This window comes from Pelmatolapia mariae, linkage group LG8 (assembly GCF_036321145.2).
Source record: "Pelmatolapia mariae isolate MD_Pm_ZW linkage group LG8, Pm_UMD_F_2, whole genome shotgun sequence".
Classification (NCBI taxonomy): Eukaryota; Metazoa; Chordata; class Actinopteri; order Cichliformes; family Cichlidae; genus Pelmatolapia; species Pelmatolapia mariae.
Genome location: NC_086234.1, coordinates 16,473,618 through 16,498,313, shown reverse-complemented (window position 1 = coordinate 16,498,313; position 24,696 = coordinate 16,473,618). Strand labels below are relative to the sequence as shown.

Genomic DNA, 24,696 nt, shown 5'->3' with positions numbered 1-24,696 from the left:
AGTGTCATTTATTTAATACAAACTAAACCAAAATGGAGAAGCAGTGTGTGAAAAACACTGAAAAAAGTACACTGGGAAACGTTTTTGCCTTCATTTGGTTCTTTTTCAGTTATTCTGTTGTAGATTTGCTGCTGTAGTTTGGATTATTGTCCTGTTGCTGATCCAATATGAGCCAAGCTGTCAGGCTAATGGACACATTTAACTCTTTGGTATACATAGTGGAGTTCATGGTTGACTCAGTGACAACAAGGTGCCCAAACCATCACCCCGCCATCACCGTGTCTGACAGTCAATATGTGCTGTTTGTGTTTTTTTCTTTGCCAAACATGTCACTGTGCATTATGGCCTCCACTTTCTCCTGGCAACCTTTCCAAACAAGCCATACTTAATTATTATAATTGTACTATCAGGAACTTTAACAATCAACATGCTTCTTGAGGCATGTGAGCTGTAGCTATTGGTTTTTTCCAGTTTCCCTGAGTATTGCATGTCTGACCTTGAGGTGAATGTTTCGGGATGTCCACTCCTGTAAAGATTGGCAGCTGTCTTGAAACTAATTGTTCTAACTATTAAATGATGGACTTCACCAACAATCGCTGCTAATGTCTTTCCACCTTCCCACTGTGTTAACACACACCTGAATGCTCCAGACGAGCAAAATGTCAAAACCTCTGCTTTCATAGAGGTGCCCACACAAACTGATGATCAGTTAATCAAATGCATTTGATTATCAGCACCTACCTGCAACATGCTCTTTTAATTTCTATAGAAGCAGAGAGGATGTATTTAAATAATAACACAGTGTTCATCTAAAGAGTTAAGACCTGCTTAGGACATCATGATATTTAATGTCCTAATATGTGAAATATTAGAACTTACAGAGGTGCACTTTCTTTTTTTTCCACGATTATATGGATGGATGTTTTTATGAATTATAAATTTATTAGAATTAAAAACTTTTTTTCTAATAACATACAAAATTTCTTAAAGAAATTTAATCAGTGATATTTCCAAAACTACTCTCAACCACATCTAATCCTTTAATAGTGACAAACATTCAGCTGTAGGCTTTAAGTCGCTCTATTTCCACAGTGCCTGCAGTTTTGCGATGGAAACGGGTGCACAGTCGTCAGTGCAGTTACTTATGTGTCTATAGCATGAATAATGTTTCCCTGAAGGTTTGTCAAAATAGCAGGTAGACGACGACACCAGTCACTCTTGGATTACAAAAGCACCGTACAGCATAAAAACAACCATGAACAGGAACTGAGCCTCATCCGTGCAGCTAACTATGGAAGGACTGATTAATGTAAATATAATCCATCATTCAAATTGCTGCACCACAGTGACAGAACACAGCCAAACTAAAGCTATGCATGCAATGACATGAATAGGCAGCATTATAGCTCTGTATTTAGATTAAAGAAAGAAAATACGGTTACTTTGGTAAATATTTCCACAGACCAAAACTTCTATAAGTCACAAACAGAAAGCTCAACATGCAGCCCCTCTGAACGAAGCCTTATTTTTGAATGGACAATAATGACATCACTTATGCAGAGTAGGCAGCTGGCAGAGATAATGATGATGGAAACTTGAGTGAAGTGAGCTTGGTGCTTTTTTCACATCTCTTTCAGCCTAGAACGTCTTCACGGTCCCGGCCTCCACACAGAGCGGCTTCGTGTGTGTTTAAAGTGAATAAAAAGAGAAAGATCTCTCACCTTTCGCACAGATTCCTCACCTAAAGTCCAAATCCTCTTCCTGTGGGGTCAAGAAGAGGTTAATGTCTCACTTCCCAGCCCACCCAGACCTCTCACATACTTGGCTTCTGGACAAACTGAGCCAGCTTTTCACCACCTGGTAATGAATGTGTCTTTCAGTTCATCACTGATCACTCAGCTACCAAAGCTTCACATGTAGGTTCTTGTGATAAGTATTAGTAATAGCAAGGCCCTTATATGTTTTTATATGATACCTATTTACATATTATGTATTAAGACAATTTATAACTGTTATAGTTATCAGCTAATCGACAACTTAATTTATTTTTTTTTACATTTATTTATTTTATCCACCATAAGATGTTCATAATTAATTCAATTTCATTCATATAGTGCCGATTCACAAAAAAACAGTCACTTCAGGTTAAGTGATTCTGTATGATAAAGCCCTGGGTGACAGTGAGCAGGAAGAACTCCCTTTTAACAGGAAGAAGCATCCAGTGGAATCAGGGTCAGGGACCGGCAGCCATCTGGAGTTGTTGTCTCGTTAATTATCGGTTTCCCTGATGACTCCTTGTATTCTGATTCCTTGCTCCAGTTTTTTTTACTCCTTGTTTGAGTTCAGCAGTAAATCGGGTCTTCTGAATCAATCCCTGTTTCCCCAGTATTGTTGGGGAAACAGGGATTACCAGAGATCATTTTAGAGATTATAGAGACACAGGATAAAAGACACACCATGTGAGAGTGAAGAGAAACGTTAATGATATGCTGCAGAGCTACATGAACAGCTGAGAAGTGACTAAAGGTGAATGATGCAGAAGAAATGCTCAGTGGATGATGGGATGTCCTGCAGCAGTCTGAGCCTATAGTGGTATAACTACGGGATAGTTCAGGGCCACCGATCCAGCCAGAATGTTTTTAGCTGCCTGTTTCCTGAATCCCAAACTGGGAGCTGGTTCGACAGGAGTGAGACCTGAAAGCTGAAGGCCCTGCCTCCCATTTTACTTTTACAAACTAATGTTTAAGACATTATTTTCACTGATTATTCAAGACTTTAGATGTAAGGAGAAAGGTTTTTAAATCAGTTCTAGATTTAACTGGGACCCAGTGAAGAGAAGCCAGTATAGGGGAAATACGATCTCTCTCTCTCTCTCTCTCTCTCTTCCCTGGCAGTATCAAAGCTGCATCATTTTGGATCAACTGAAGGCTTTTTAGATTATTTGACCTAACGTTTTCTAAAGCTTATTCACAGCTCAGAATCACCCTTATTCACCTTATACAGAGCCGCAGTTCATCCACTGTTGGAAACGGTTTCGCTCCTCTCCATATTAACGCTAACTTTCTTCTCATTGGCTGCCCCTCATAAAGAGAAGGTTTAAACAGAAGACAACCAGATCTGTGTGCATAAAATGACCAAATTAAGGAGATCCCTCGCACACTGATAACGTACAGAGCAACAAACTTGGGGAGAAAAAAAAAAACTGTCAGAGACTCTTTTTGTAGTTTCTTCAGTCTCCTGATTGATTGCTGTTTCAGTACTTGTACAATCACAGCAAACAAATCCCTCTAAACACAGATGCCGACCTCTAGTTCATTCCTAAACTGCCTTTACTGCACTTCCGCGGTGGACTTTGGTTTGACACGGTGGTCAGGATGTTGGCGTCTTGCTCTGTGTGCCATTAAAAAAAACAACAACTGTGATTGGGACCACAGAGCAGCTTTTGTTCAGCAGGGATTCTCTGACTGCACACACCCATGTCTGCCATATGCATTCCTGTCCAGATGTTGATCCTGCAGCTGGTAGAGGCAGCCTGGCCAGCGAGGATCAATGTCAGCGTTTGGTTAACAGCCAGGGAGGAGGAATCTTTGAACACGAGCATCTTACAGGAGTTGGTGCTGGTAATCCAGCCTCACCTTACATCACTGGCAACAGCTGTGAGAGGTCTGAGCAGGAGTTTAAGGGAAAGATCAAATGTGAAATACTTTAAATACACTCAAGCACTTAAAAAAAGAAAACCAGTTTTTAAAAAGTTTTAGAAGGCTTCAATTAGATCGATAGATATCAAGTAAAATAAAATGCGCTCTTAAAAACAAAAATATATGCAACAGTCCACTTCAGGTATAATTTTAGGGCCAGTCTTAATAGTTTAGCTTTCTCTGTGATCTGCATACTCAAGACTGTAGAGATGGACGGTGCAGTGAGATCACCGACGGTATGCAGAGCCAGCAGAAATGTCTAAAGGCAAGATAAATTAGCTTAGCCTATAAATGCTGTAGTGTGAGTCATCGTTCATGTTTCCTGCCCCCATTCATCCTAGTTAAATTAGAGAAAACCTGTGCTCGGTCAACAGGCCTCCGCCTCCAGGAAACTGTGTCTAGGACTTAGCTAGTGCAACCACTTGCAAATGGTATTACCAGGAATAACAGCAAAACGTGTAATGCACATTATAATCACTTAGTTTGAGATGTGGTGTCAGCATCAATCAGCCAACCACTGTGCCTGGGAATCTCCTCCCACTGCTGTTAATTTATTAAAACTTCTCCTTAGGTGATATTTGAATTCCATACCAGGCTGCTACAAAACAGATTCTTTAAAAGTGTCTTTGATAAAACATGCAGATGTTACAATTACTTTGAATGTGTTGATGTAAAAGACATGACAGGCTGCTAAGCGAGGAACTGTGTGGTATGAGGAAGTCAGGAGTGGCAGAAGAGAGCGTTGTGCAGGACATGTATGAAGACAGTGGTAGGAGTGACAGATGAGGCTGGATTACATCAGGAATCTGCTCCGAGCCCCTTCGTGTATGCATGGTGATGGACAGGCTGACACAGGAGGTCAGGTGGGAATCCCTCTGGGCTGATATTTGCAAACACTGATCTCCAGTGTGAGTATGTAACAGTAAAGCTGCAGGAAGCAGAAGGAGCAAATGTGGGTGACATTCAATACCTGGAACAAACCATCCAAAGCAACAGGCAGTGCACAAGAAATGTGAAAAAGAGTGCAGGCAGGGTGGAGTGGGTAAAGAGGCGTGCCAGGGGCGATTTCTGACAATGATCGCAGCAAGAGCGAAAGAGAAGCTTTACAAGATTGTAACGAAACCTGCCGCCATGTATGGTTTGAATACTGTGGCACTGGGAGGGGGGGGACAAAAAAAACAAACAAACAAACAAACCCCAAAACAAAACAAAAAAACATTTCACTTCATTTCTACAGACTTGAGCAATTTCAAAGTTTTTTTATTTATATTGCAAGTGCTGTACAAAGGTGCAGTTTAAATTATTCCTGTTTCCAAATGAATAAATAAAATCCCTCTTCATAACATAAACTTCTCAGATAGAAATTTACAAATGTATCCTATTATGTTCATTACTAGTATAAACAATGCAAGCCCTTCAACAAAACCCCAAACTGCACGGCACATTGATGGGCCACGACAACGTCCTTAAATGGTTTTCAAATGGTCAACATATTGGTTCAGCTGTACAATCATACACTACTATACAATCCACACCCTGGTCCCCAAGTGTGAAACAGCACATTTAGAAGTGACTGAATCTAAATGTAGAGGTTTAAGGTCTAAATCGGGAAAATGGGAGGGTTGTGATTTCATTGTAACGCTGATGTAACCTACTGGAAACCAAAGTGAGGAAAGTAAGATGATCAGATAAAAAGGAAAACAAAAACAACAAGAAAGAAAAAAAAGAAGAAGAGGGAAACAGTTCAAGTGCAAAAAAATGTGAGGGAACGGGTGAGGGGAGGGAATAAGAATCAAAAAGGTCAAAGGAGATTAAATATACACATATATAGCGTCCGTTTCAATGAGCACCGAGGGGGGGGTTTGTGCCTCGCCTCCTTTCACTCTAGTGCTCACAGCATCCTGGTCATCAATAGAACACCAGCCACCGCTGTCCACCTTAAGATGGAAGAGCCAGGCATCCAGTAACAGACCTGAATGAAGATATTTGGTGATGTTTGCATCCACGTCCACAATAGTTCTATTAAAGCAATTTAAATTATCATCCTCTAAAGCAAAAAGAACCTACTCCATGTTGCTTTTCAGCTGATGCACCGTACGCTTGTCCAGGTAACGGCAGAAGAGAGTGAGCAGGTTTGAGGGCAGAAGGAGCGGCTCCACCAGCGAACACTGGGATAGTTGTCCTGCCACCTGGAATATGATGTCAGTCCTAAAAGAGAAAACATCAGTCTCAGGAGTAAGCTTAAACCCGTCACTTCATTTAATATTAAAACCTAAAAGACTCCCACCAGGTCTCAAAGTCCCCGATGCTGGGCTCCAGAGGAACACCCGAGGACAGCAGCTTCTCTCCTTGGGAGAGCAGAGCGTACAGCAAGGACAGTCCGAACTGAAAGGGAGAAGAGAAATCCACCAATAAGAACAAAGACCTGTACCACTATCCAGGCAACTTCAGGGTTAACCCTGGATTCACTACTGTTAGCCTCGCTTACTCAAATATACACCAACGATATTGTGATTGGTCAGATGCTACAACACCATGCTTCATGTAAATGTGCTCATAGCCACTGATGAACCCTGGCTTAACTTCACTAGTTGATAGCCACCGTGTCAGGATAAGTGAAGCCAGAAAATAGAATGTCATCCTGGGTAAGTTGAACTTTCAGGGCCTTGTAGGTCAGAACACAAAAACAAAAGCACAGACCTTGTTCTGACATGCCAGCTCAAGAGACTCGTATGTCGTTAGAGACTCCAAAGAGGTCAGATCTTTAAGGACGCCAATGAGCTGACTGAACACCAGCCCACCGATCACATTTCGAAGAGGTGGGTAAAGCACTGGAAGGGTCTGAAAAGACAAGATTAAGCCCAGTCATTTTTATAAAGACACTTGATGCTCGTCATTTATGTGCATAACTCCAGCCTTGTGTGTTTATAGGTGGAGCTGTGCCAAGTAGGCCTGTAGAAGACACCGAGTTTATTTTCCATTTGCAAATCTCTCCTGTAACTGGAATATATCAAGGCACAATGTATTCCTCAATCTCGCCCCGTCTGTGTAGACTGTAAAACCAGCTGTAACTGGTAACATCAGGAAACCAAACAGGAACCAAAAATAAATATATCACCAAGTACATCAAGCGGTGTTGCTAAGCAGACCATTCAGCTTACATTTCCTTTTGCACAGCTATAAAGCTGCCCTACCTCGTCTGTGTCTCTGCTCATCAGTGTTGGTAGGTTAGTGGTGACAACACGCAAGATTTTTAGTGCAGAATCGTGTTTCAAGAACGGCAGCAGACGGGCGACGAGCTTTTTGCCTTTGGAGACGAGCAGAAAAGGAAGGAAGTCCCCTTCCGATTCCCTGCAAAAAAATTTTTTTAAGTGTTTAAAATGATGAAGTCACATGTTAGGATGCATTAAATGACAAACTGCATGACTCACAGGGGATTGTGGTGCTGCAGCTGGGAGTAGATGTGCTCCACTTTCCTCTGAATCTTCTCCACCAACCTCCTTTCTTCTGCTTCAGACAACAATGGAGTTTTCATCCTCTCCGTTTCCTCCACCTCTAACAGAACCATGAACAACTGCAGGACAGAAGCCATTTTACAAGAAGGCAAATAAAAAAAAAATAAAATAAAAAAAAAAAAAACACACCCTCACTGTTGTGTTAAGTCATAATCAGGTACCTTTTCTATTTTGTTAAGGATGTCTAATCGCTGTAGTCTGGTGTCTTTCTGATCCTTAAATGAGGGGAAATAAAGGTCAGTAGCAGGAAAGGCAGACCGAAAACACTCAAACACAGGGAGCCTCCAAAATACACAATCACCTCAAGCAGACCCTGAGGCTGGACTGCATGAACAGCACTGATGGCTCGGCGAGGAGAGTAACACGTGGAAACTGCAACTTGACCCAAAGAGCCTTCAATGTGCACCACTGCAAGAACAAGAGACGCTTACACATAAGCAGAGCAACTCCTGTAGAAACAGATGCTTTCAGAAGGATCAAAAATAAGGCATCTATAAGACAAATGTTTTAGGATGGAAGCATTTTAGGCCTCGTGCACCTCCAAAAACATTCAAAAAGGCAGGACTACCTGCATGCACTATTTACCGACTCAAATGAGTCCAACAGCAGCTGGAGGGAAAAATGTTTGTTAAATCAAAGCAGCGTGGAGATCATGTTTCTCCTACTCCCACGGGCAAATTCTGGTACAAGCATCTCAACAGTCAATGAGAAACACGGCCTGTGCCTCACTAACCCGGTGTGTAGGAGTCTGTTTTTTTGACGTAAGGCGTGGTGAGCTTAGGTGGCTCCCTCTTGCTCCTGATGCCCAACTCCTCTTCGGCCATCTTTGATTCTATTCGACGATAGTACTCCTGTAACAGTTTAAAGGTTCACCGGCAATCAAAAATGAAATGCTTCTTCGCCTCCCCTCTCCCATCAAAAAATTAAAGAGCAAAGCTTTTATTTCCTACCTGATAGTAGTAGTCTTCAAGGTAAGGATTCTCACTTTGCAGCTGGATCATCTGCAGCCGGGTGATCCACTCCTTCTCTTTGGCCGTCATGAGGTTACAGTACGGATCCCAGCCGTCTGGCTTTCTATAAGCAAGTCAGATTTGGCCGTAAGTAAAGTGAATGACCAAACATGATCAAATTCTTCACTCCATGCACCAACCTTTGGAATAACCGCTGTTTTTGACTAAGCAGTCGTTTGTGTTGGGGATGGAGCTGTGTGGCTGGACCAGGGTACCTACTGGTTAGAGAACGGTCTCATCAGTATGCATGAAATCTCAGACTGTGCTTGGTTATGAGCACATAAAGAGAAAAGCCTGTACTTTGCAGATAAACATTAGCACCACTCACTGATATTTATGCATGACCACACAATACTCAAACTTTTATTTAACCCTGGAGAACCCATGGGGCCAGAGCCGACCCCATTGGTTTTCTAGGGAACCCATGGGGTCAAATTTGACCCCATGGGTTCTCCAGGGTTAAACAGCTTAAAAGTCTCTTTTTTAAAGTGTCCTAAACTATGAGAGGCAGCTTTAAACTAACATGTTCTCTGGTGCAAACCTCACACAGGAAGGGCCCCGCCCAGGTTCACACCCAACACCTGTGAGCCACCGTGATGCTCGTCTTGGACCTTTTGCATCTCAAACTTCATGAACTCAAAATTTATAGTCAGAGTTTAACAGACTATACATTTTGTGGACCAAACCCGTTGCAGCAGAATTAACGTCAAGCACCTGAAAGGCCGTACTGGATTAGAGGAGGGGCTGTAAAAGGGGGACGGCCTTGGTGAGTTGGCTCCGAAGCGAAGTTGCATCATTTTGGGAGTCTGAGGCGTCGAGGGGCAGGGGTGGGTTGGAGGAAACATGAATGCCCTGGTCTGCTTTAGTACAAAATAAAAGTCAAGATCAAATCAGATCTGCATAAAAACACAGAAATGAAGGGGTGAGCAATACTGGAATCAACCTGATTGTAATGCTGGCGTGGGGTCAGTGGCTGACGTGGGAAGAGGGGGGATCTTGGTACTATGGGTGGGTACACCTGCATGAAAAAAAAAAGTAGAACTTAAAAAAGGGAAGAAGTCCAAAATATACAGTGAGCCAGCTGATTGTTTAGAAGCAGTAACACACATCAACAGCATCTATCCAGTTACACAAATATCCAGGTGGTAAAAAGCTGGTTGCCCACCTGAGTGGGTCCTCGATGGCCAAACTGTCTTCTGGAGTACAATCCTCTGGATTCCCCTCGCCTGACCCCATAAAGAGGCCCGGCGGAGTACGGCAAGTCAACAAAGTTGGAGTTCAGGTGCTGACCTCTACCTCTGTGCCCAATTACACACACTATAGCACTGTCCTACAGAACACAGGAAGATAAAAATACAATGAACTTGTCATTATATGTATAACACATTCTTAAGTGATCATAACCTCAAGTATGGATCCTGAGGTTCTTCTGGTTTTTCTGTAAGAGGGCATCATCATCTAGGATGGAAAACATACATGGAAGGGAAGCATTAGCACCACAGAAGAAAAACAAAGTGTAGTAAAAGGATTTTCAAAGTTGGCACTTACATCATCCTCAAAGGGACGCTGGTACATGGTGGTCCCGCAGTCCACTATGGCACTGTCAAGACTCTTAAAAGAGCAAAAAAAAAAAAAAACAAGGTCAAACTGAGGATTTGAACTGTTTTAGTGCAATTTTCTGACAACACACAGATTCATCTTTGTCACCTTAAGGCTCGGTCGGCCCTCGATTATTCTCATCACAGCTGGGTCTTCAAACATCTGCCCCCTGCCCAGAGCTCCTCTCTGTCCCCTACTTCTGCCACGCTGCCTCGAGAAAGCCCGCGGAAAATACTGCAGCTTCTGTCGGGGAGGCGACGGGGCTCTGCGGGGAGACCGAGGTTTGGGCTGTGGGGGAGGGGGTGTTGCAGGTGGTGGTGGTGGCGGCGGCGGCGGAGGCGGCTCTCCAAACTGAAGGCTGCTGCTGGACTCTTCTGTGGTCCCGTTTGCATCCAAATCTAGACGTGCAGGAAGGGAAAAAGACAAACATAGATGTTGAAGCACACTGCTTTCTGATAGGTTAACAGGTTAGACTCCTAGTAACTCTGTAAAAACGATGCAAAATGCAACTTCACATATTTCTTTTGAGTGGTCAGAGAAGTCAAGTTTTTCCTTTTTTTCCTTTTAATCAACCAAGTGGTTTTTTTCACATTTAGTTTTTCAGTTTAACTATAATAACCTTGCCTATTACTCTGGTGTTGTATGAGTAACAATGGCAGGGTTTGCAAACAGGTAAAGCTCCCCAACTTTTATTGGACCGGAGTCGATTCAGGCCCCTGCGCTGAGATGGTTTGGATGTTGAAGATGGAGCTGCCAGGTAAGAGGGAGAGAGGAAGAAACAACAGAAGAGGTTTTTGGATGTAGTGAAGGAGTTTGGTGTGAGAGAGGTTGAGATGGAGCCTGTTGTGACACCTAAAGGAGCAGCTGAAAGAAGACTACTAATTTCTTTCCACTTAACCTTAATTTGACCTGTAAGACAAACATTTCTAGTGTTATTAAGCCTCAGTTTCAAGTTAGAAAGCCAAATTATCATGCTGGATGCTTACTTTTTTTTTTTGATAGTCTAAAAGCTCACGTTTAACACACAGACACGTTGGGGAAAAAAGAAGAACACCTGTAAGCACAAGTTACACACCCATCCCAAACGTCTCCTCATTGTGGACGTTTATCTCCTCATCTTCCTCGGCCATGGCCTGCAGAAGCCCCGAGTCCATATCCGTCCCACCTTCTCCATCACTCCAGTCCTCTCCATTCTCAGGCCACTGCGGCTCGTACACCTGCACCACATCCTGGTGCGTGGAGACAGAGTGCTTTTTAACATTTATTAATGAAGAGAGTGTTTCTAAACAGCAAATAGGCCAACAAATAAATCACGCAACAACACGTGTGGAGTTTTCAATCCCACTTTCACCATCTGTTCATTCCGGGCATGCGATGGCTGTCTGATTAAAGCACACACACTAAAGAGCAGCAGGTTGAAGCAGACTTACGTGTTGCTGCTCTGAGTCACTCATAATGCATTTCACAACTTCTTTTCCTCTCCTGATGAAGCCGACGGGACGCGATGACCTCCTTCGCAGCGTTACCCGCGTTCTCTCGTTTGACAGCGCGTGACGCTCATTAACTTTTAAGCGAGCTCACCTGTGAGGTGACGCGGAGGCGTGGACACGTCACACGCAGCTCCCAGCAGCTGTCACGTCGCCTCCGCCCACGTGCCGCTCACATGTCGTCTGGGTGATTTAAACTCGTCTTTTCTTCGTTTCTTTCTGCGTTTGTGTTCAAACCCTGCCTGTAACCACTTTCCAATTAATTACACACGATCCTCAGTGAGCGAATAGTGACCTCTGGTGGCCAAAGTCAGTATTTTCCTCACACATGGAGCGTTTATTCGCCCTTCGCTTCTCTTAATGGTCCAGAAAAAGAGGGGGGGAAAAAATCCTTGCACAGTTTCTCACACACAGCAGACATTTTAAAGGACTGCAACGTTTATTTACTCCGTGTCCATTTTATTAGGCACAGCTGTACAGCTGCTCATTAACGTAAATATCCAGCCAATCATGTGGCAACATCTCATTGCTTTTGTGAATGTAGACACATTCAACCCTCAAACTGAGCATCAGAATGGTGATTTAAGTGACTTTGAACATAATGGGTTTGTCTGAGTGTTTCAGAAACTGATGATCTACTGGGTTTTTCCCACAAAACTACCTCTAGGTCTCACAGAGAACAGTTTGAAAAAGAGAAAATTTCCAGTGAGGAGCCGCTTGTTGTGTGAAAATAACTTTATGCCTATTTTGATGTCAGAGTTCAGCTGTTGCAACTAAGGTATGCAGGTGAACACATCCATTCGTGAAGCAGATGGGCTATAGCAGCAGAAGACCACACTGGGTCCCACTCTGGTCAGCTAAGAACAGGAAGCTTCAGTTTCTGCTGTGACATTCAGATGGTAGGATCAGAATTTGGTGTAACTACCATGAAGGCATGGATCCTTCCTGCCTTCCATAAGTGATGCAGGCTATTGGTGGTGTAACGTTGTGGTGGATATCTTGGAACATGTTAGGTCTCAGTAGAAATTGAGCATCGTTTAAACATCACAGCCCACCTGAGTATCATTCCTGACTATCTCCATCCTTTTATCACCACAGTGTACCATCTTCTGTATTCTGCTTCCAGCTGGTTAGCATGCCATCTCACAAAGCTAGGTGTACTTAATAAAATAGCTGGTGAGTGTATATTTCTCCTCTATTTATTGTAAAGAAGTCAAAAACTAAAGTATTTACCGTCTCACCCTGCACAGCAAATGACTTACAGTAATGCTGTATAAATCAGCTGCTTATCATACACAAACTTATGACTGAAAAATAAAAATAATATTATCAAACTGCCCTTTCAACATCCAATCTTATAACCTATCAATAATCTATATCTTCTTATGCCTGCTGCTTGTAAATTTTCTCACCAGACTTTTATCACAACCAACCGGTCACAGCAGATGCCTGCCCCTCCCTGAGCCTGGTTCTGCTGGAGGTTTCTTCCTGTTAAGAGGCAGTTTTTCCTTCCCACTGTCACCAGGTTCTTGCCAGTAGGGAGTAGATCAAATATTTCTTTCTCCAGAGGAGCTTTTTATTTTTAAAGCGGACTCATGTGAATTTAAAGAAACATCAACACTCAAAAACAAGTCGTGTTTGCTTTAATTTTATTCTTTGGAATCATTTTTGGCATTTTGCATAGCGCAATAGTGAATGAATAATGAAAAAACAAACAAACAAATGTAGCAGTCAGGATACAGTATAAAAATGCAGTTGCAGTGACATGGATAATTTCTGCAATACAAAGCAAATATATTAAAGGGGGATTTCCTTGCACAACAGGAAAAATTCTCAAATGATGTATAAATTTATGCTTCTTTTTCTATTTTCTTTTTACATCTGGTAGCAAAAGGTAATTTTCATTTGATTTAAACACACTGTGTTTTTGTTTCTGAGCCGTGATAAAGTTTGTAACCTCGCACTGAAAGTCCATGGTTAAAATAAAATGGGGCTGGTTTGGGTTGGATGATTCTGTCTTCCTCCTCATCTTTCTGCTGACTCAGATATTCTTCAAAATTTACAAAGAGTCCAGCTCCGCCCTCACTCCCACAGTAACAAAAAAAAAAAGAAAAAAAAAAGAGAGAACTGAGAGTCACATCAGGGCTTCTTCTCAGGGCAGGCCGGCGAAGACCTGCTGGGCCCTCAACCAAAGAGCTTGATGAAGCAGGGGTGGCAGTAGGGTTTGTTCTCCTGCTCCTTGAAGCAGCCTTTGCTCAGCGGCTTCAGGCAGAAGTGACACACGAGGTGATGCGGGTGGAATTTGGCCCCCATGGCAGTGACGCAGCGCCCCAGGATGGGCTGCTGGCAGGCCTGACACACGCTGCCGCGGGACTGGTGGTAGTGGGCCTCGCACAGCGGCTTGCCCTCGTGCTCGAAAAAGCTGCCATTGACGAAGGGGCTGTAGCACTCCTGGAAACGAGAGGAAGCGACACAGCGAGCCTCAGTCACAGCGCTGACTCATGCAACTCTAATTACAGCGTTTTCATGTGAAATGACAACTTTCCCATGACATAATTCCAGCTTATTTTTGTTTTGTTTTTTTGCATGAACTTCCTCATTGAAGTTTCCTTACATAGCCATCGTGATCTATTTGCCACGGAGCAGATTCAGTGTGGCAGCTGTGGGTTAGGAGACTCCTCAAAGGATAAATATGAGCTCACTGGTCTCATAAATGCTCAATCTGGGAAATTTAGAATCGGCCTTACAAAGAAAAAAATCAATCAATGAATAAACTCACTTCTATTTGAGGTGCTCCTAGGACGGGAAATATATCATTAAAATGCATTTATTTTCACAGCAAGGTTGTGTTTAAGCTAAAAAAAACAAAACCCTGTTTCGACACAGCGAGCCTCAGTCACACTGAATCTTTTCTAGTGATGCTCCACCAACAGGAGCAGTCTCCAAGCATTCATCCAAATTCAGCTGAAATCAGACAAAAAGGAGAACAGAGAGCAGCAGCAAACATAGACGACATAAATGCATCTATAAAGGCAAATAAAGGTTAGAAGAAATAAGTAAAATTGAGGTCCTGTTTAAATCCAGAAAAGCTTCCCTTTATTTAAGACGCCTTTGTCTGCCACATCTTTGTAGTAAAAGACAGATGTGGCCAGTGTTAATATAAAAGTCCTGGTAATATCTTACCTGTGCATGTGGCATATTTGTGTTCTGCTATTCTATCACCAATAAATAGTCTTTTTATTGTCTAGGTTAGACATAACCTGGCTGTGAAAATAAAGGTATTTTAACTTTATTTTGAAAAGGGACTTCCTTGGTATTAAAGGATGTAAACTCCTCTTAATCTTCTCATAAACTCCCGTGGCGTTCTCCAACCTTTCTGACCTTTTTCAGAGCAGATTAAACTGAAACGACCCGTAAGCCTAACGCATCAATTAATGCTGCAACTCTTGATCAAGTAAAATGCAACACTTACCCGACATACAAAGCACTGTGGGTGCCAGAGAGAGTTTAGAGCTGAGATGTAGTTTTCCAGGATGGGCTGGCTGCAGCCTTGACAGCGGGAAGCAAACAGAGTCAAGAAGCACTGCTGGCAGTACTGCTGGCCCTCACGGTCATGGAAACCTGCAGAGGACATCGCCACAGTTTGACTCAGCTCAAGAGCTCCTTTGATAAATGTCAGATTTACTGTATAATATCACAGATTTAAAAAGGAAAATCAGTCCGAACCTTCTCTATGTGACTGCGGTTTGTGCAACATTACATTTTACTGATCTGATCTAACAACGGCTGGCTGTATTTTTCCATCTCAGAGCTCGCGCTGCTTTAAATTTGGCCATTTTCTTGCCAAGGAAATACAGAGACTCAGTGTTTTGCCTCGAAATTCACGGCAGAGTGAAACTGCCGATACAACCCCGATCCCAAAAAACGTTAGGACACCGTGTAAACTGGAAATAAAAGCGGAGTGCAAAGATTTGCTAATGTTTTCAACCTCATATTTGAAAACAGCACAAAGACAAATTATCAGATGTTGAAAGTGGTCATTTAAACCAATTTTCAAGCTCTTAACACTACCATGAACCAAATCACTGAGAACCTACACAGACAATTTAGGGATAATGTATCCCAAGTTTTTAAAAATTAAAAGGAATGTAAGGTTTTAATCAGTTAACGCGCACAATGTCAATAAAAAAATTCACAGAAGAAATCTCTGTGCGCAATGTACAACCTCAAAAACAAAGCGCCATTATCTTCTGTCCCTTAAGTAGTTTAAAAAACAGACAAGATTGCTGCTTGGCTTCAGGAATACTTCTGAAAAATACTATCAGTCCATCCCTGTCTCTGCAAATATATTTTAAAACTCTACCATGCCATGAAGCTCCCAGCACACAGGTTCAGTGCTGATGTTAATTCCAATCTGCAGTTACTGAGACAACAGAACGTCGCCGATCTTGTTGCTCCTCAGCAACTTTGCCTGATCTGCCAGTTCATGGCTGAGCTGCTGTGGTTCCTAAATACTTTCACTTTTAAAAAAGTACCATGTAAACTTGATGGTGGAATATCTGAGGAGGGAGGAAATTTCACAATCTGACCTCTTGAATTCGACGAGTTCTTTAGAACGACGCATTCCTTTACAAATGTTGCAACGACAGACTGCATGGTTATACACCAGCATTCAAAGATTAAGAGATGCGGCCTAGAACCCTTCAGTTATATATATATATATATATATACATATATATATATATATATATATATATATATATATATACATATATATATATATATATATATATATATATATATATATATATATATATATATATATATATATATATATATATATATATAACGTAGATACAAAAACATGGCCGCCTACAGTCACGGACACTGCAACTTTGTTATCTTTTCAAAAAATTAGTAAATTAGTGTGAATATCTGAATATCTGTCAAGACCCCACTAGTCATGAAACATTCAGAAAGGATGTAGCCTTTTTTAATGTGTAGGTTAAAATCAAATGTTTTAGGGTCTCTTATGGGAGAAAAAGCACCAATGAAGTGCAAACTGTAAGTTATTATAAACTCTGAAACTGGTTGTAATGTTTAAAATAATCGAATAATTTAACAAATAAGATAAGATGTGCTTTATTTACCGCAAAAGGTAGGAAATTCCTGAAGTACATATACTATAAAACTTTCAATAACATTATAAAATGCTGTCTGAATGCTGAATGCTTATGGATGTATGGTATAAAGGGCTTCATGTAAGTGTGGCCTGACTGCAGTGTATTGTTACCCCTGACAGGAATTAACAGTGCCACCCATTACCTTCCTCTCCAAAGGCGCGGCTGCACTTCACACAGCAGAAACACTCTGGGTGCCAGTTCTTGTCCAGAGCCGTGACCATTTTCTACACAACGATTAAAGTGAAAAAAAAAAGAAAGTTACAGAGCTTTAGGTGGGCTGGGATATCGATCTGAGCTCTTTAAATAAGCTCAACATGTTCCCATCTTAGCGGCTCACGTTCAGTATGGGTTTGTTGCAGTGCGCGCAGTGAGGGGAGAACAGCGTGAAGTAGTCCGGCTCGCAGTACGGCCGCCCGTCCTTCTCGAAGAAGTTTCGACTGCCCAGCTCCGTCTCACACTCGGTGCACACAAAGTGCTCGGGATGCCACACCTTCCCCAGAGCTGTCACCACCTGCACAAACAGCCAGGTCAACTCAAGTGAGGGTCTTCCTCATCACATGTCTGACAGATGTATTCTGACTGCTCACCTGTCCGACAACTGGCTTTTGGCAGGCTGAGCAGTTTCCCTTAGAGGATGTTTGCACTCCTTGTCGGGTCAGGTCTGATTGGAGGAGTCCCAGCATGCTGTCCAGTGAGCCTCCTGATGAAGGAGGCTGAGGAGGGGCAGCGGCCGGCTGCTGCGGTGATGCTGTAACGGGCGCTGGAGTGACAGGCGCAGCTGGCTGAGAGAAGACAAAGCACAGAGTACTTATGATGTTAATTCTTTGGGAGTTTATCATCACTCCACAGATGTTGGAAATGAATTTGTTTGGAAGAAACCAATGTGAGGAAAAGTCAAATCATAACAATACTGCATATAGTTTGAGCCGAGGCTCTACAGATGTCTCTCTGCTCTGCCTGGAGACTTTAGCCTGGTTAGTCAAGGATATGCAGTGGAGAAGTTTCCCTTTTAAGACTCTGTTCCCACAACAGTCTTGTTTATCGCTCACAGCTGGACTGCATACTGAAACTAAACAGCCTTATAATGACAGAACTGCCTACTCTGCTCGCAAGCCGACTCACCAAAAAGGAGAGAACTAGATTATACGCTGTTCCAAACGCTGATCTTTAAGATGACTACAGACAATCTGAAGCTATTTTAGACTCTGGAAAAATTAAGACCAAGACTAATTTTCATCCACAAGCCATATCTGGTGACTGATCTGTACCAGCAGGCATGTGCTGTGGCCAGCAGGCTGCACAGTAACAGTGTAGCCATTATGAAGTCAACTCAACCTCTACCGGGATCCAACACTAATATTAGCATTCTGTAAAAGTCATATAGTGAGCACCGCTGTGAATTTACAAGTAAAAAGTTGACAGGTTAGCATTTTCATGCAGCTGTGGGTGACTCTTACGGTGCTCTGGACTCTGAAGTCAGACAGCGAAGCCATCAGCTTGTCCAGTTCCAGTGTGGCCGATGTTGCAGAAGGCTTCGCAGAGCTAAAACACCAAAATCAAACCCACAGATTACACACATGATCAGAAACATGCTAAAATGCTGCACACTCGCACATGTGCAAATATAGATTTTTACTTGCAATAAAAAAATAATACTACAGCTTTTTAAATATAAGCAGATTTTAAAGGGGTGTGTCTGCATAAAACAGACCTACTTCCTCAGTCATATACAGTGATACTCAGAAAGATTATACTCTTGCTGAGATATTTATTGTTAATAGCTTAAAACTCTCTTATTTCCCTGTGGATTTGGTACCTGGAGGAGGAGGTTGGTGCTTTATCCTTGATATTATCCCTCTCATCTTTCTTAGAAGAAGGGAACTGAGCCAGGATCTCATCTGACAGCAAAACAGGATCATAGATAAGAAATCTGATTTAAACACGAGGATTTAAAACACACGCACACATGCTAACCTGTGATGTTAAACTGAGTGGCGTTGAGTTCCTGTAGCAGATGGTCCAGTTCACTCAGACCTCCCCCCAGCAGCGAGGAGGAAGAGAAGGCCAGAGGAGGATCTGCGCTTCGGGGAGAGCGCGGTTTACACACGGTGCTGCAGGGAGACAGATAATGTTAAAAATGAAAGGCATTAAAAAAAACAAAGTATAAACAATCTTGTTGGACTCGTTAAGTGAGGAGGAGAATTCTCTTGCTTGTTTAAAAACCACACATTGCTTTGCAAAGAGTGATGTAAAGAAAATGAATGAGATTCCTAACAGGGTTTGGGTTCATACATCAACATGCTGACCCACTGAAGCACTCCCACTTTTCTCTCTGTGTAAAACACTCTATCCCAGCCCATCAAAACTTCACACAATGGCCAAATGTCTCCGTGCCAGCTGTGCTCAAAATGTGCAACTCTGCAGCACATCCTGATCTGCTTCCCTGAGACAGAGGGACACTTTAGGCACACTGATTAAGTCCTGAGGGTCACCCAATGGGAAAGAAGCCATTACCATCAGCTAGCACATCTGGGACCGGCAGCTGCTGGTGGATTAGAACAAACACATTTTCATCAGATCATCACACCCAACTGGCGGAAACCAGTTGCTGTTGTGTTCGAGTCCTTGGGGTATTTCATTATGCTGGGGGCTAACACCCGCCCAGGATTATTGCTTTGGTGGGTCTTTAAGAAGAAGCTCTCTAAGTACAAGCAGATAGCTGAAAGCAGGGAAGCTGCTGTCCTTAGATTTCATTACACTGGGCATCGAAGGAAAACAGAGGAATCTGCAACACCACACATGTGGTAGAGAGAGCCTCGAGATGGCTGTGGCAAGAGAGGAAAACCATGGAACAAACAGATAGCAAGCCATCTGGACACAAGCTGAGGTCTGATCACCTTCAGCTGGGCAATTTAGAGGAAAGAGCCAAAACAACAATGATGATGTGTTGGCTTGTGGTATTTTGAACAAGGCTAAAAGCAGCAGGAAATTTAGATGCCTTAAACCTGGCTCAGAAATACATGTCATACAGTTAATTCTTCTTTTATTAGGCACTCCACGCTAGTTCTGGTCCTTCAGAACTGCTTTAATTCTGTGAGGCGTAGATTTAAAGTGCTGGAAACATGTCTACATGCCAAAATACACTGAGTTGCTGCCGTGTGATTGGCTGTTTAGATATTTGTGTTTACGAACAGCAGAACAAGTAATGAATTTGCTGGTGATCCTGTGAGCAATGGAAAAAGACATCTAGGAAGGAGTTACCTGTATAATTTGTCTGGGGTGGAGTTCTGTGTGGTCTTCATTGCTGAAGAAACGGTCTAAGAGACAAAACAGACGAGTGATCAAACAAACTTTATCAAAGCCTCTGCATAATCAGGAAGAAAGAAAACTGGTATGAACGTGGCCTGGATTGACCACCTGCTGCGGGGTGTATGCAGGTGGCGGCGGCCGGGTCTGGGCTGGGTCCTGGGTGGTGGGATCGGGATTTTGGGGCGGGTCAGAGGTGAGCAGGACGGGACACCGAGGTAAAGGAGAGCTGGTGTTCTCCAGATCAGCAAGGAGGGCATCTGGAAGGGAGAGAGAAGATTCTGTAGCACCACAGAAGCCACATTTCATGTCACAAACATTCATGGTTGTCCCTGATGGTGCTAAGTTTATTTACCAAGTATTAAAAGTCAATCAAGAGATTCAAGTTAAGAAAGTAATTTAAAAAGCATGCAAAGTATTACGCTGCATGACAAGAAGGTATTAAGTTGAGTTAAACGACAGATGAGACGAAACACATACAAACGCATGCACAGGCAGCTACGTACCAAACACAACAATACGAGGACTGAGAGGGTAGTTAAGCGGCTCAGGCACTCCTGAGGAGACACAGACAGCCTTTTGTGACCAATACAGCAGCAGCAACTCAGCCCACACACCGAGACACAACACGGAGGACAGCGAGCCCCGTGGACGCTCATCACTCAGAGGACAGGACAGTCAGAACCAGCGCAGCTCAGAGATAGTCCACTGACGGTGAGGTCACTCAGACGCTCAAACGTTCCTGCATTCATATTCTAAACATGCCAGTGTGGAAAGGAAGCAGAGGAGGAAGAGTGTTTGGCAGCTGATATCTGAGTCCACTCCTCCGCCCACACACACTCACACACTCACACTGAAGTAGAAGCTGCACAGAAACTAAACTCACTCAAGTGTTAGCATCTACAGCTGTATGACATCACTTATCCTGACAAGCAACCGAAGACCGAAGCAGACTGAAGATGAAAAAGGACTTCATATGAGTAACAGTGGTTTACCATGTATGTATAATGACATAGCAACCATTTATTGTGAGTCCTGAAAGGGTACCAGTCCCTTTTTTAACTTTTATATTATCAAAATGAAAATTTTGGCTTTCCTTTCCAAGAAGTTAAAATAAATAAGAAAGGTCAGCCCAGTTGTAAGCTGGTTCCAGACTGATGCAGAAGACTTGTGTTACCTCAGGGTTACTGAAGTCAAGCACACAAAAGTGACACTTTTTACCAGACAGAGGCTTTTTGTACTGTATTTTAACACTTTAACATGATAGGAATGGAAAACAGGCTTATCGATAGAATTCCCTAGCCAAAGCCAGACAACAAAATATCCCGACTTTTGATCCCATGTACAAACAGATCCAATCATGTGGCTGACAAACATCCTGTCTCGAGTGCTTGAAGAAAGGCAGCTGGACTTAGTTTGTGAAGATGTTTTGCCTCTCATCCAAGAGCTGACGGAGAGTCCCAGGTATTTAACAGCTACAGGGGAGGCAAAACATTCACCCTGTGGCAGCTGGGATAGGCTAAAGGGCCCCGAGACTCTGAACTGGATAATCGGAAAAGAATGGATGGATGGTAAAAAGTCCACTTGCTTTATTATCTGGACCTGGATGCCTGAGAACTCAAACTTAATGTCCTCAATTTGTAAAGCCCAAGCTAACGTAACCATAACAACATCATTGTGACATCATCAGCAGATGCTAGAAATGTGCAGGTGTATGACGTGAGAGCGTACAAAGTGTTCGAAAGCACTTTATCTAAAAAAAACTTTGGAAGCTTGTAAATTAGGTCTGAGGATCCTGATAACAGATGGCGGATATTTAAAAAACGGAGATCTAAGAATTCCAAATTTCTTTAAAAGACCTTCAAATGTTTTCAGTAAACGGTTTACAGTGATGCAATATCTATTACATTTTGGTTAAAAGAAAAAAATATATACTTTCTTGGGGGGGTTCTGGTACTTCTGTATTATTACGAGTCATGCAAGTCAGAGCTTTGTAGAAAACAATAAGGTTTTCCAGTCTTGATTACTACTTGGAAGCAGGTGAATGGTCTTTCCATGAAACCTCCTCCCAAAGCCACGGATGACACATCTCAGGCACTCCTCAGATGTGGAGTAACTGCTTCATCTAGTATTATCACACTCTTTCTTGTATTGCAGCTGTGACTCAGTGTGACAGACGAGCATTGCACAACTGGTTTTCTTAGTTATTGATGTAGAAAAAGAACAGCATTTAGTCACATTGCCAGATAATTCCGGCCTATTTAATGGATGAAATTTGACGTGTCCATTTTCTACCAAGCTGCATGCTGATTTACGAGCTGCAGGTCAGAGTTCATTCGTGGCTTTGGAGAAACCGTCACAGGGTGACTTCCCATCTAAAGCAGCTACGCAAGGCTTGTCACATTATGAATCATGAATTTCTAATTCAGAATCTGGTGAAGTGCTATGTTCTAAACCTACGCTGCTCGGCCATGTGTCACAAAACTCAAGTTTGCCCGGCCTGAGCACACCGCTGTGGTCATTTCTACCCCGGATGATTCACACTTCTGGTACGACCATGCGGTGAGAACTGTGTGCATATACTACTGGCCCTCCACCTCCCTGCTGTGCTGTGTGTCTCTCACACACACACAGACACACACACACACACACTCCAAGAGGCTGAGCAGCACATATAAGGAGCTGAGCTTCTCTCAATGGGAATTATGACCATATTTAGAGCGGCCTGCAGACTTGTTTGTCTTGGCCATAGGCCTCTCTAACAAGTGGTCTCTCTCTCGTCGAAAGCCTCGCCAAATCCGATGCATAAACTTACAACACTGTTGGACGACAGCGCAAGCCGAGACTCTCAAACATGGCGCTCAACCCCAGCACCTCCGTGTCACCGTGTGCAATCCGATCCAGATGTGCCCAGATGTGTACACCATGCCATTTTTTCCCCTCCTCGTGTTGCTTGAGAAGCACAAATGCTCCACTCCTGAAGTGTACTTAGTGAAAAAACAGAAGAAACTCCCAGAGAGCGCGAATGGGCAGCTGAGGCAAAAGCCATGTCTATTTTCCTTGAACTCTGTGGCTTTTACAAATAGCAGCATTGCCCCGGGCTATTTCAGGGCCTTTCCAACACACAGCTATTTTCTGACACAAAGAGTCAGCTTCCCATCATGTTGTTTTAGAGAAAAGAAGACATTTGCTTCCAGTATCATTCAGAAATGGGGGGGATGCTCTCTGATGCTGTCTTCTCTCATGTCTTCAATTCCTTCAAAATGGAAAACACTCTCTTCAACATTATGTGGCACTCCATCCATCCCATACTTGTTAATGTTAATGGACGGACATGCCTGCTCTGGACCCCTTTAAATCTAATTTTCAGAGCTTTTTATTGCATTTGCAGGCCGTGCAGGAAGACCCGAGTGAAGGTCGGGCACATGTAGAGCAGGGCACCGGTTCAAGTGTTACCTGACTGCATGTATTTGTGGGTATGTGCCCCTGCACGATGAAGGTAACACACAGCTCTACAAACATCTAAAATATTGGCATGCATGAGTTATTATAAGAAAATTCCTCACTGTTGCTGACTGGGAACTTGTACCACTCATTTTTTTAAAAAAGTATTTCCTACTGCTTTCCATTGCTCCTTATGTTACAGCCCCCCTTTTCTACATGTCCTTGTAAGCCAGGGATCTGTACTCTATGACTGCCAGAATCAACAGAGACCTTATTTCCTCTGTTTGGGCACACACCACCCCTTCCCCACAGATCCCTTCAAGATATCTCAACATGTAGTTACAAGGCATGAAACGAAGAGCAGCTGTAATACTCACCCAAATCCTCCATGATAGGATCTCAGCCGACTGTTTCCCTCTTTGTGACACAGCGCAGACACCATTAATCAGTAGTGATGGCCGTGGATCACAGCTGGATAGAAGGTCTCGGCGCTATTGTCTGCGTCGGTCCTGAATAACTTCTTGGGCACCGTTATCCGCCAACAGAAGGAGGAGGAGGAAGAGGAGGAGGAGGGCGTCCCGTCTCTTTTTTTTCCAACACGGCTCTCTTCCTGTGTAATGCCTACCAGGACCTCAGAGCGGGGAAGGCGTAGTTAAATAAATGCGGTTACAAACTCGCATTCCCCGGACACGAGACGTCACCCTGGACATTCCTAGTCCATATTAGGGATCGAAAATTAAGGATTTAGTGGCTCTAAGAGTGGACCCGCCGCTGCTTCTGCTGCAAGCGTGTAGTTATGAACACAGAGAATATTGGAAATGACGCTTATTTTCCCGGTTTTGTTTTCGTTTTCAGGGTTTTAATAACAAGACCTTCCCATTTTTGGTTTCTTTACGTACTTGTTTCATTTCCGTGTGCGTGCATAGGACTAAAAATCCAAGAAAATATTAGTGAGATATTAGTGATTCACACTTTGAAAGCGTTTTTTTTCTTTTCCTTTTAGGTGGGTGGGGAATTTTTTTTATAAGGCTATAGAAAAAGAACAGAAACGATTAGGCTCAAAAATACGTATCTCTAAGCCAGTTTTCTCCGCTCAGTGTCAGGATTAGGATATATCCATTTTTTAAAATTATTTTATTGAATTTTATTTCAATTCTTAAGTCAGACTTATTCGAATTAATACACACTAAAAATTTAAATTGAAATAAAAGAACTAGCTTAAGTGATGCGTACAAAGCAATAAAATAAAATAACAATGTGCAGGAAATGACTTTCGTTGTAGCCTTTGTCAGCACAACCAGCCTGGTGAGGCTTTTTATTTATTGGAGATGTTAGTATGTCTATATTACTCTGAAAGTAAAACTAATACTAAAACATTTTCAAACAATAAAAACTTTATTTATTAACTAATTTATTTTATATTTTGGCAACTGGATGCAGGGTTAGTCAAAATG

General features: G+C 42.7%; 2 protein-coding genes across 6 annotated transcripts; both read right to left on the bottom strand.

The window, feature by feature from the left end:
* Positions 1-4,992: 4,992 nt before the first annotated feature.
* On the bottom strand, positions 4,993-11,520 carry patl2 (PAT1 homolog 2). 4 transcript variants are annotated; one of them, XM_063482028.1, is made up of 19 exons: positions 11,253-11,520; positions 10,898-11,051; positions 9,931-10,220; positions 9,772-9,834; positions 9,628-9,681; positions 9,389-9,553; positions 9,167-9,241; positions 8,938-9,083; positions 8,364-8,441; positions 8,164-8,287; positions 7,947-8,064; positions 7,515-7,621; positions 7,375-7,428; positions 7,130-7,272; positions 6,893-7,049; positions 6,399-6,539; positions 5,986-6,083; positions 5,766-5,906; positions 4,993-5,670 (listed from the first exon to the last, which is right to left on the bottom strand). In XM_063482028.1, exons 1-19 carry the CDS (start codon positions 11,274-11,276, stop codon positions 5,637-5,639), a joined length of 2,166 nt encoding a protein of 721 aa, XP_063338098.1. In that variant the 5' UTR covers positions 11,277-11,520; the 3' UTR covers positions 4,993-5,636. The 4 variants fall into 4 exon arrangements, with proteins under 4 accessions (XP_063338098.1, XP_063338100.1, XP_063338099.1 ...); XM_063482030.1 differs by having other exon boundaries at positions 8,364-8,438; XM_063482029.1 differs by having other exon boundaries at positions 8,938-9,080.
* A 1,421-nt stretch (positions 11,521-12,941) lies between these two features.
* On the bottom strand, positions 12,942-23,869 carry LOC134632587 (transforming growth factor beta-1-induced transcript 1 protein-like). Of its 2 annotated transcripts, XM_063481272.1 has the most exons (12): positions 23,620-23,869; positions 20,305-20,355; positions 19,910-20,058; positions 19,754-19,809; positions 18,467-18,603; positions 18,309-18,390; positions 17,950-18,034; positions 17,080-17,274; positions 16,830-17,003; positions 16,635-16,716; positions 14,782-14,930; positions 12,942-13,760 (listed from the first exon to the last, which is right to left on the bottom strand). In XM_063481272.1, the coding sequence occupies exons 1-12, from the start codon at positions 23,630-23,632 to the stop codon at positions 13,494-13,496; spliced, it is 1,440 nt and encodes a 479-aa protein (XP_063337342.1). In that variant the 5' UTR covers positions 23,633-23,869; the 3' UTR covers positions 12,942-13,493. The 2 variants fall into 2 exon arrangements, with proteins under 2 accessions (XP_063337342.1, XP_063337344.1); XM_063481274.1 differs by lacking the exon at positions 20,305-20,355 and having other exon boundaries at positions 23,620-23,867.
* Positions 23,870-24,696: the final 827 nt, after the last annotated feature.

What these genes read in the sequence shown, in the direction of transcription:
- LOC134632587 (XM_063481272.1), bottom strand. An exon ending in GCACCAACCTCCTCCTCCAG is followed by an intron (nt 18,035 to 18,308) that starts GTACCAAATCCA and finishes TTGGTGTTTTAG; the next exon opens with CTCTGCGAAGCCTTCTGCAA. An exon ending in AAAAGCCAGTTGTCGGACAG is followed by an intron (nt 17,004 to 17,079) that starts GTGAGCAGTCAG and finishes CTGTTTGTGCAG; the next exon opens with GTGGTGACAGCTCTGGGGAA.
- patl2 (XM_063482028.1), bottom strand. Translation starts at nt 11,276, where the DNA reads ATGAGTGACTCAGAGCAGCAACAC. An exon ending in TCCTTAACAAAATAGAAAAG is followed by an intron (nt 7,273 to 7,374) that starts GTACCTGATTAT and finishes TCTGTCCTGCAG; the next exon opens with TTGTTCATGGTTCTGTTAGA. An exon ending in CAGCTGAAAAGCAACATGGA is followed by an intron (nt 5,671 to 5,765) that starts GTAGGTTCTTTT and finishes ATCTTCATTCAG; the next exon opens with GTCTGTTACTGGATGCCTGG.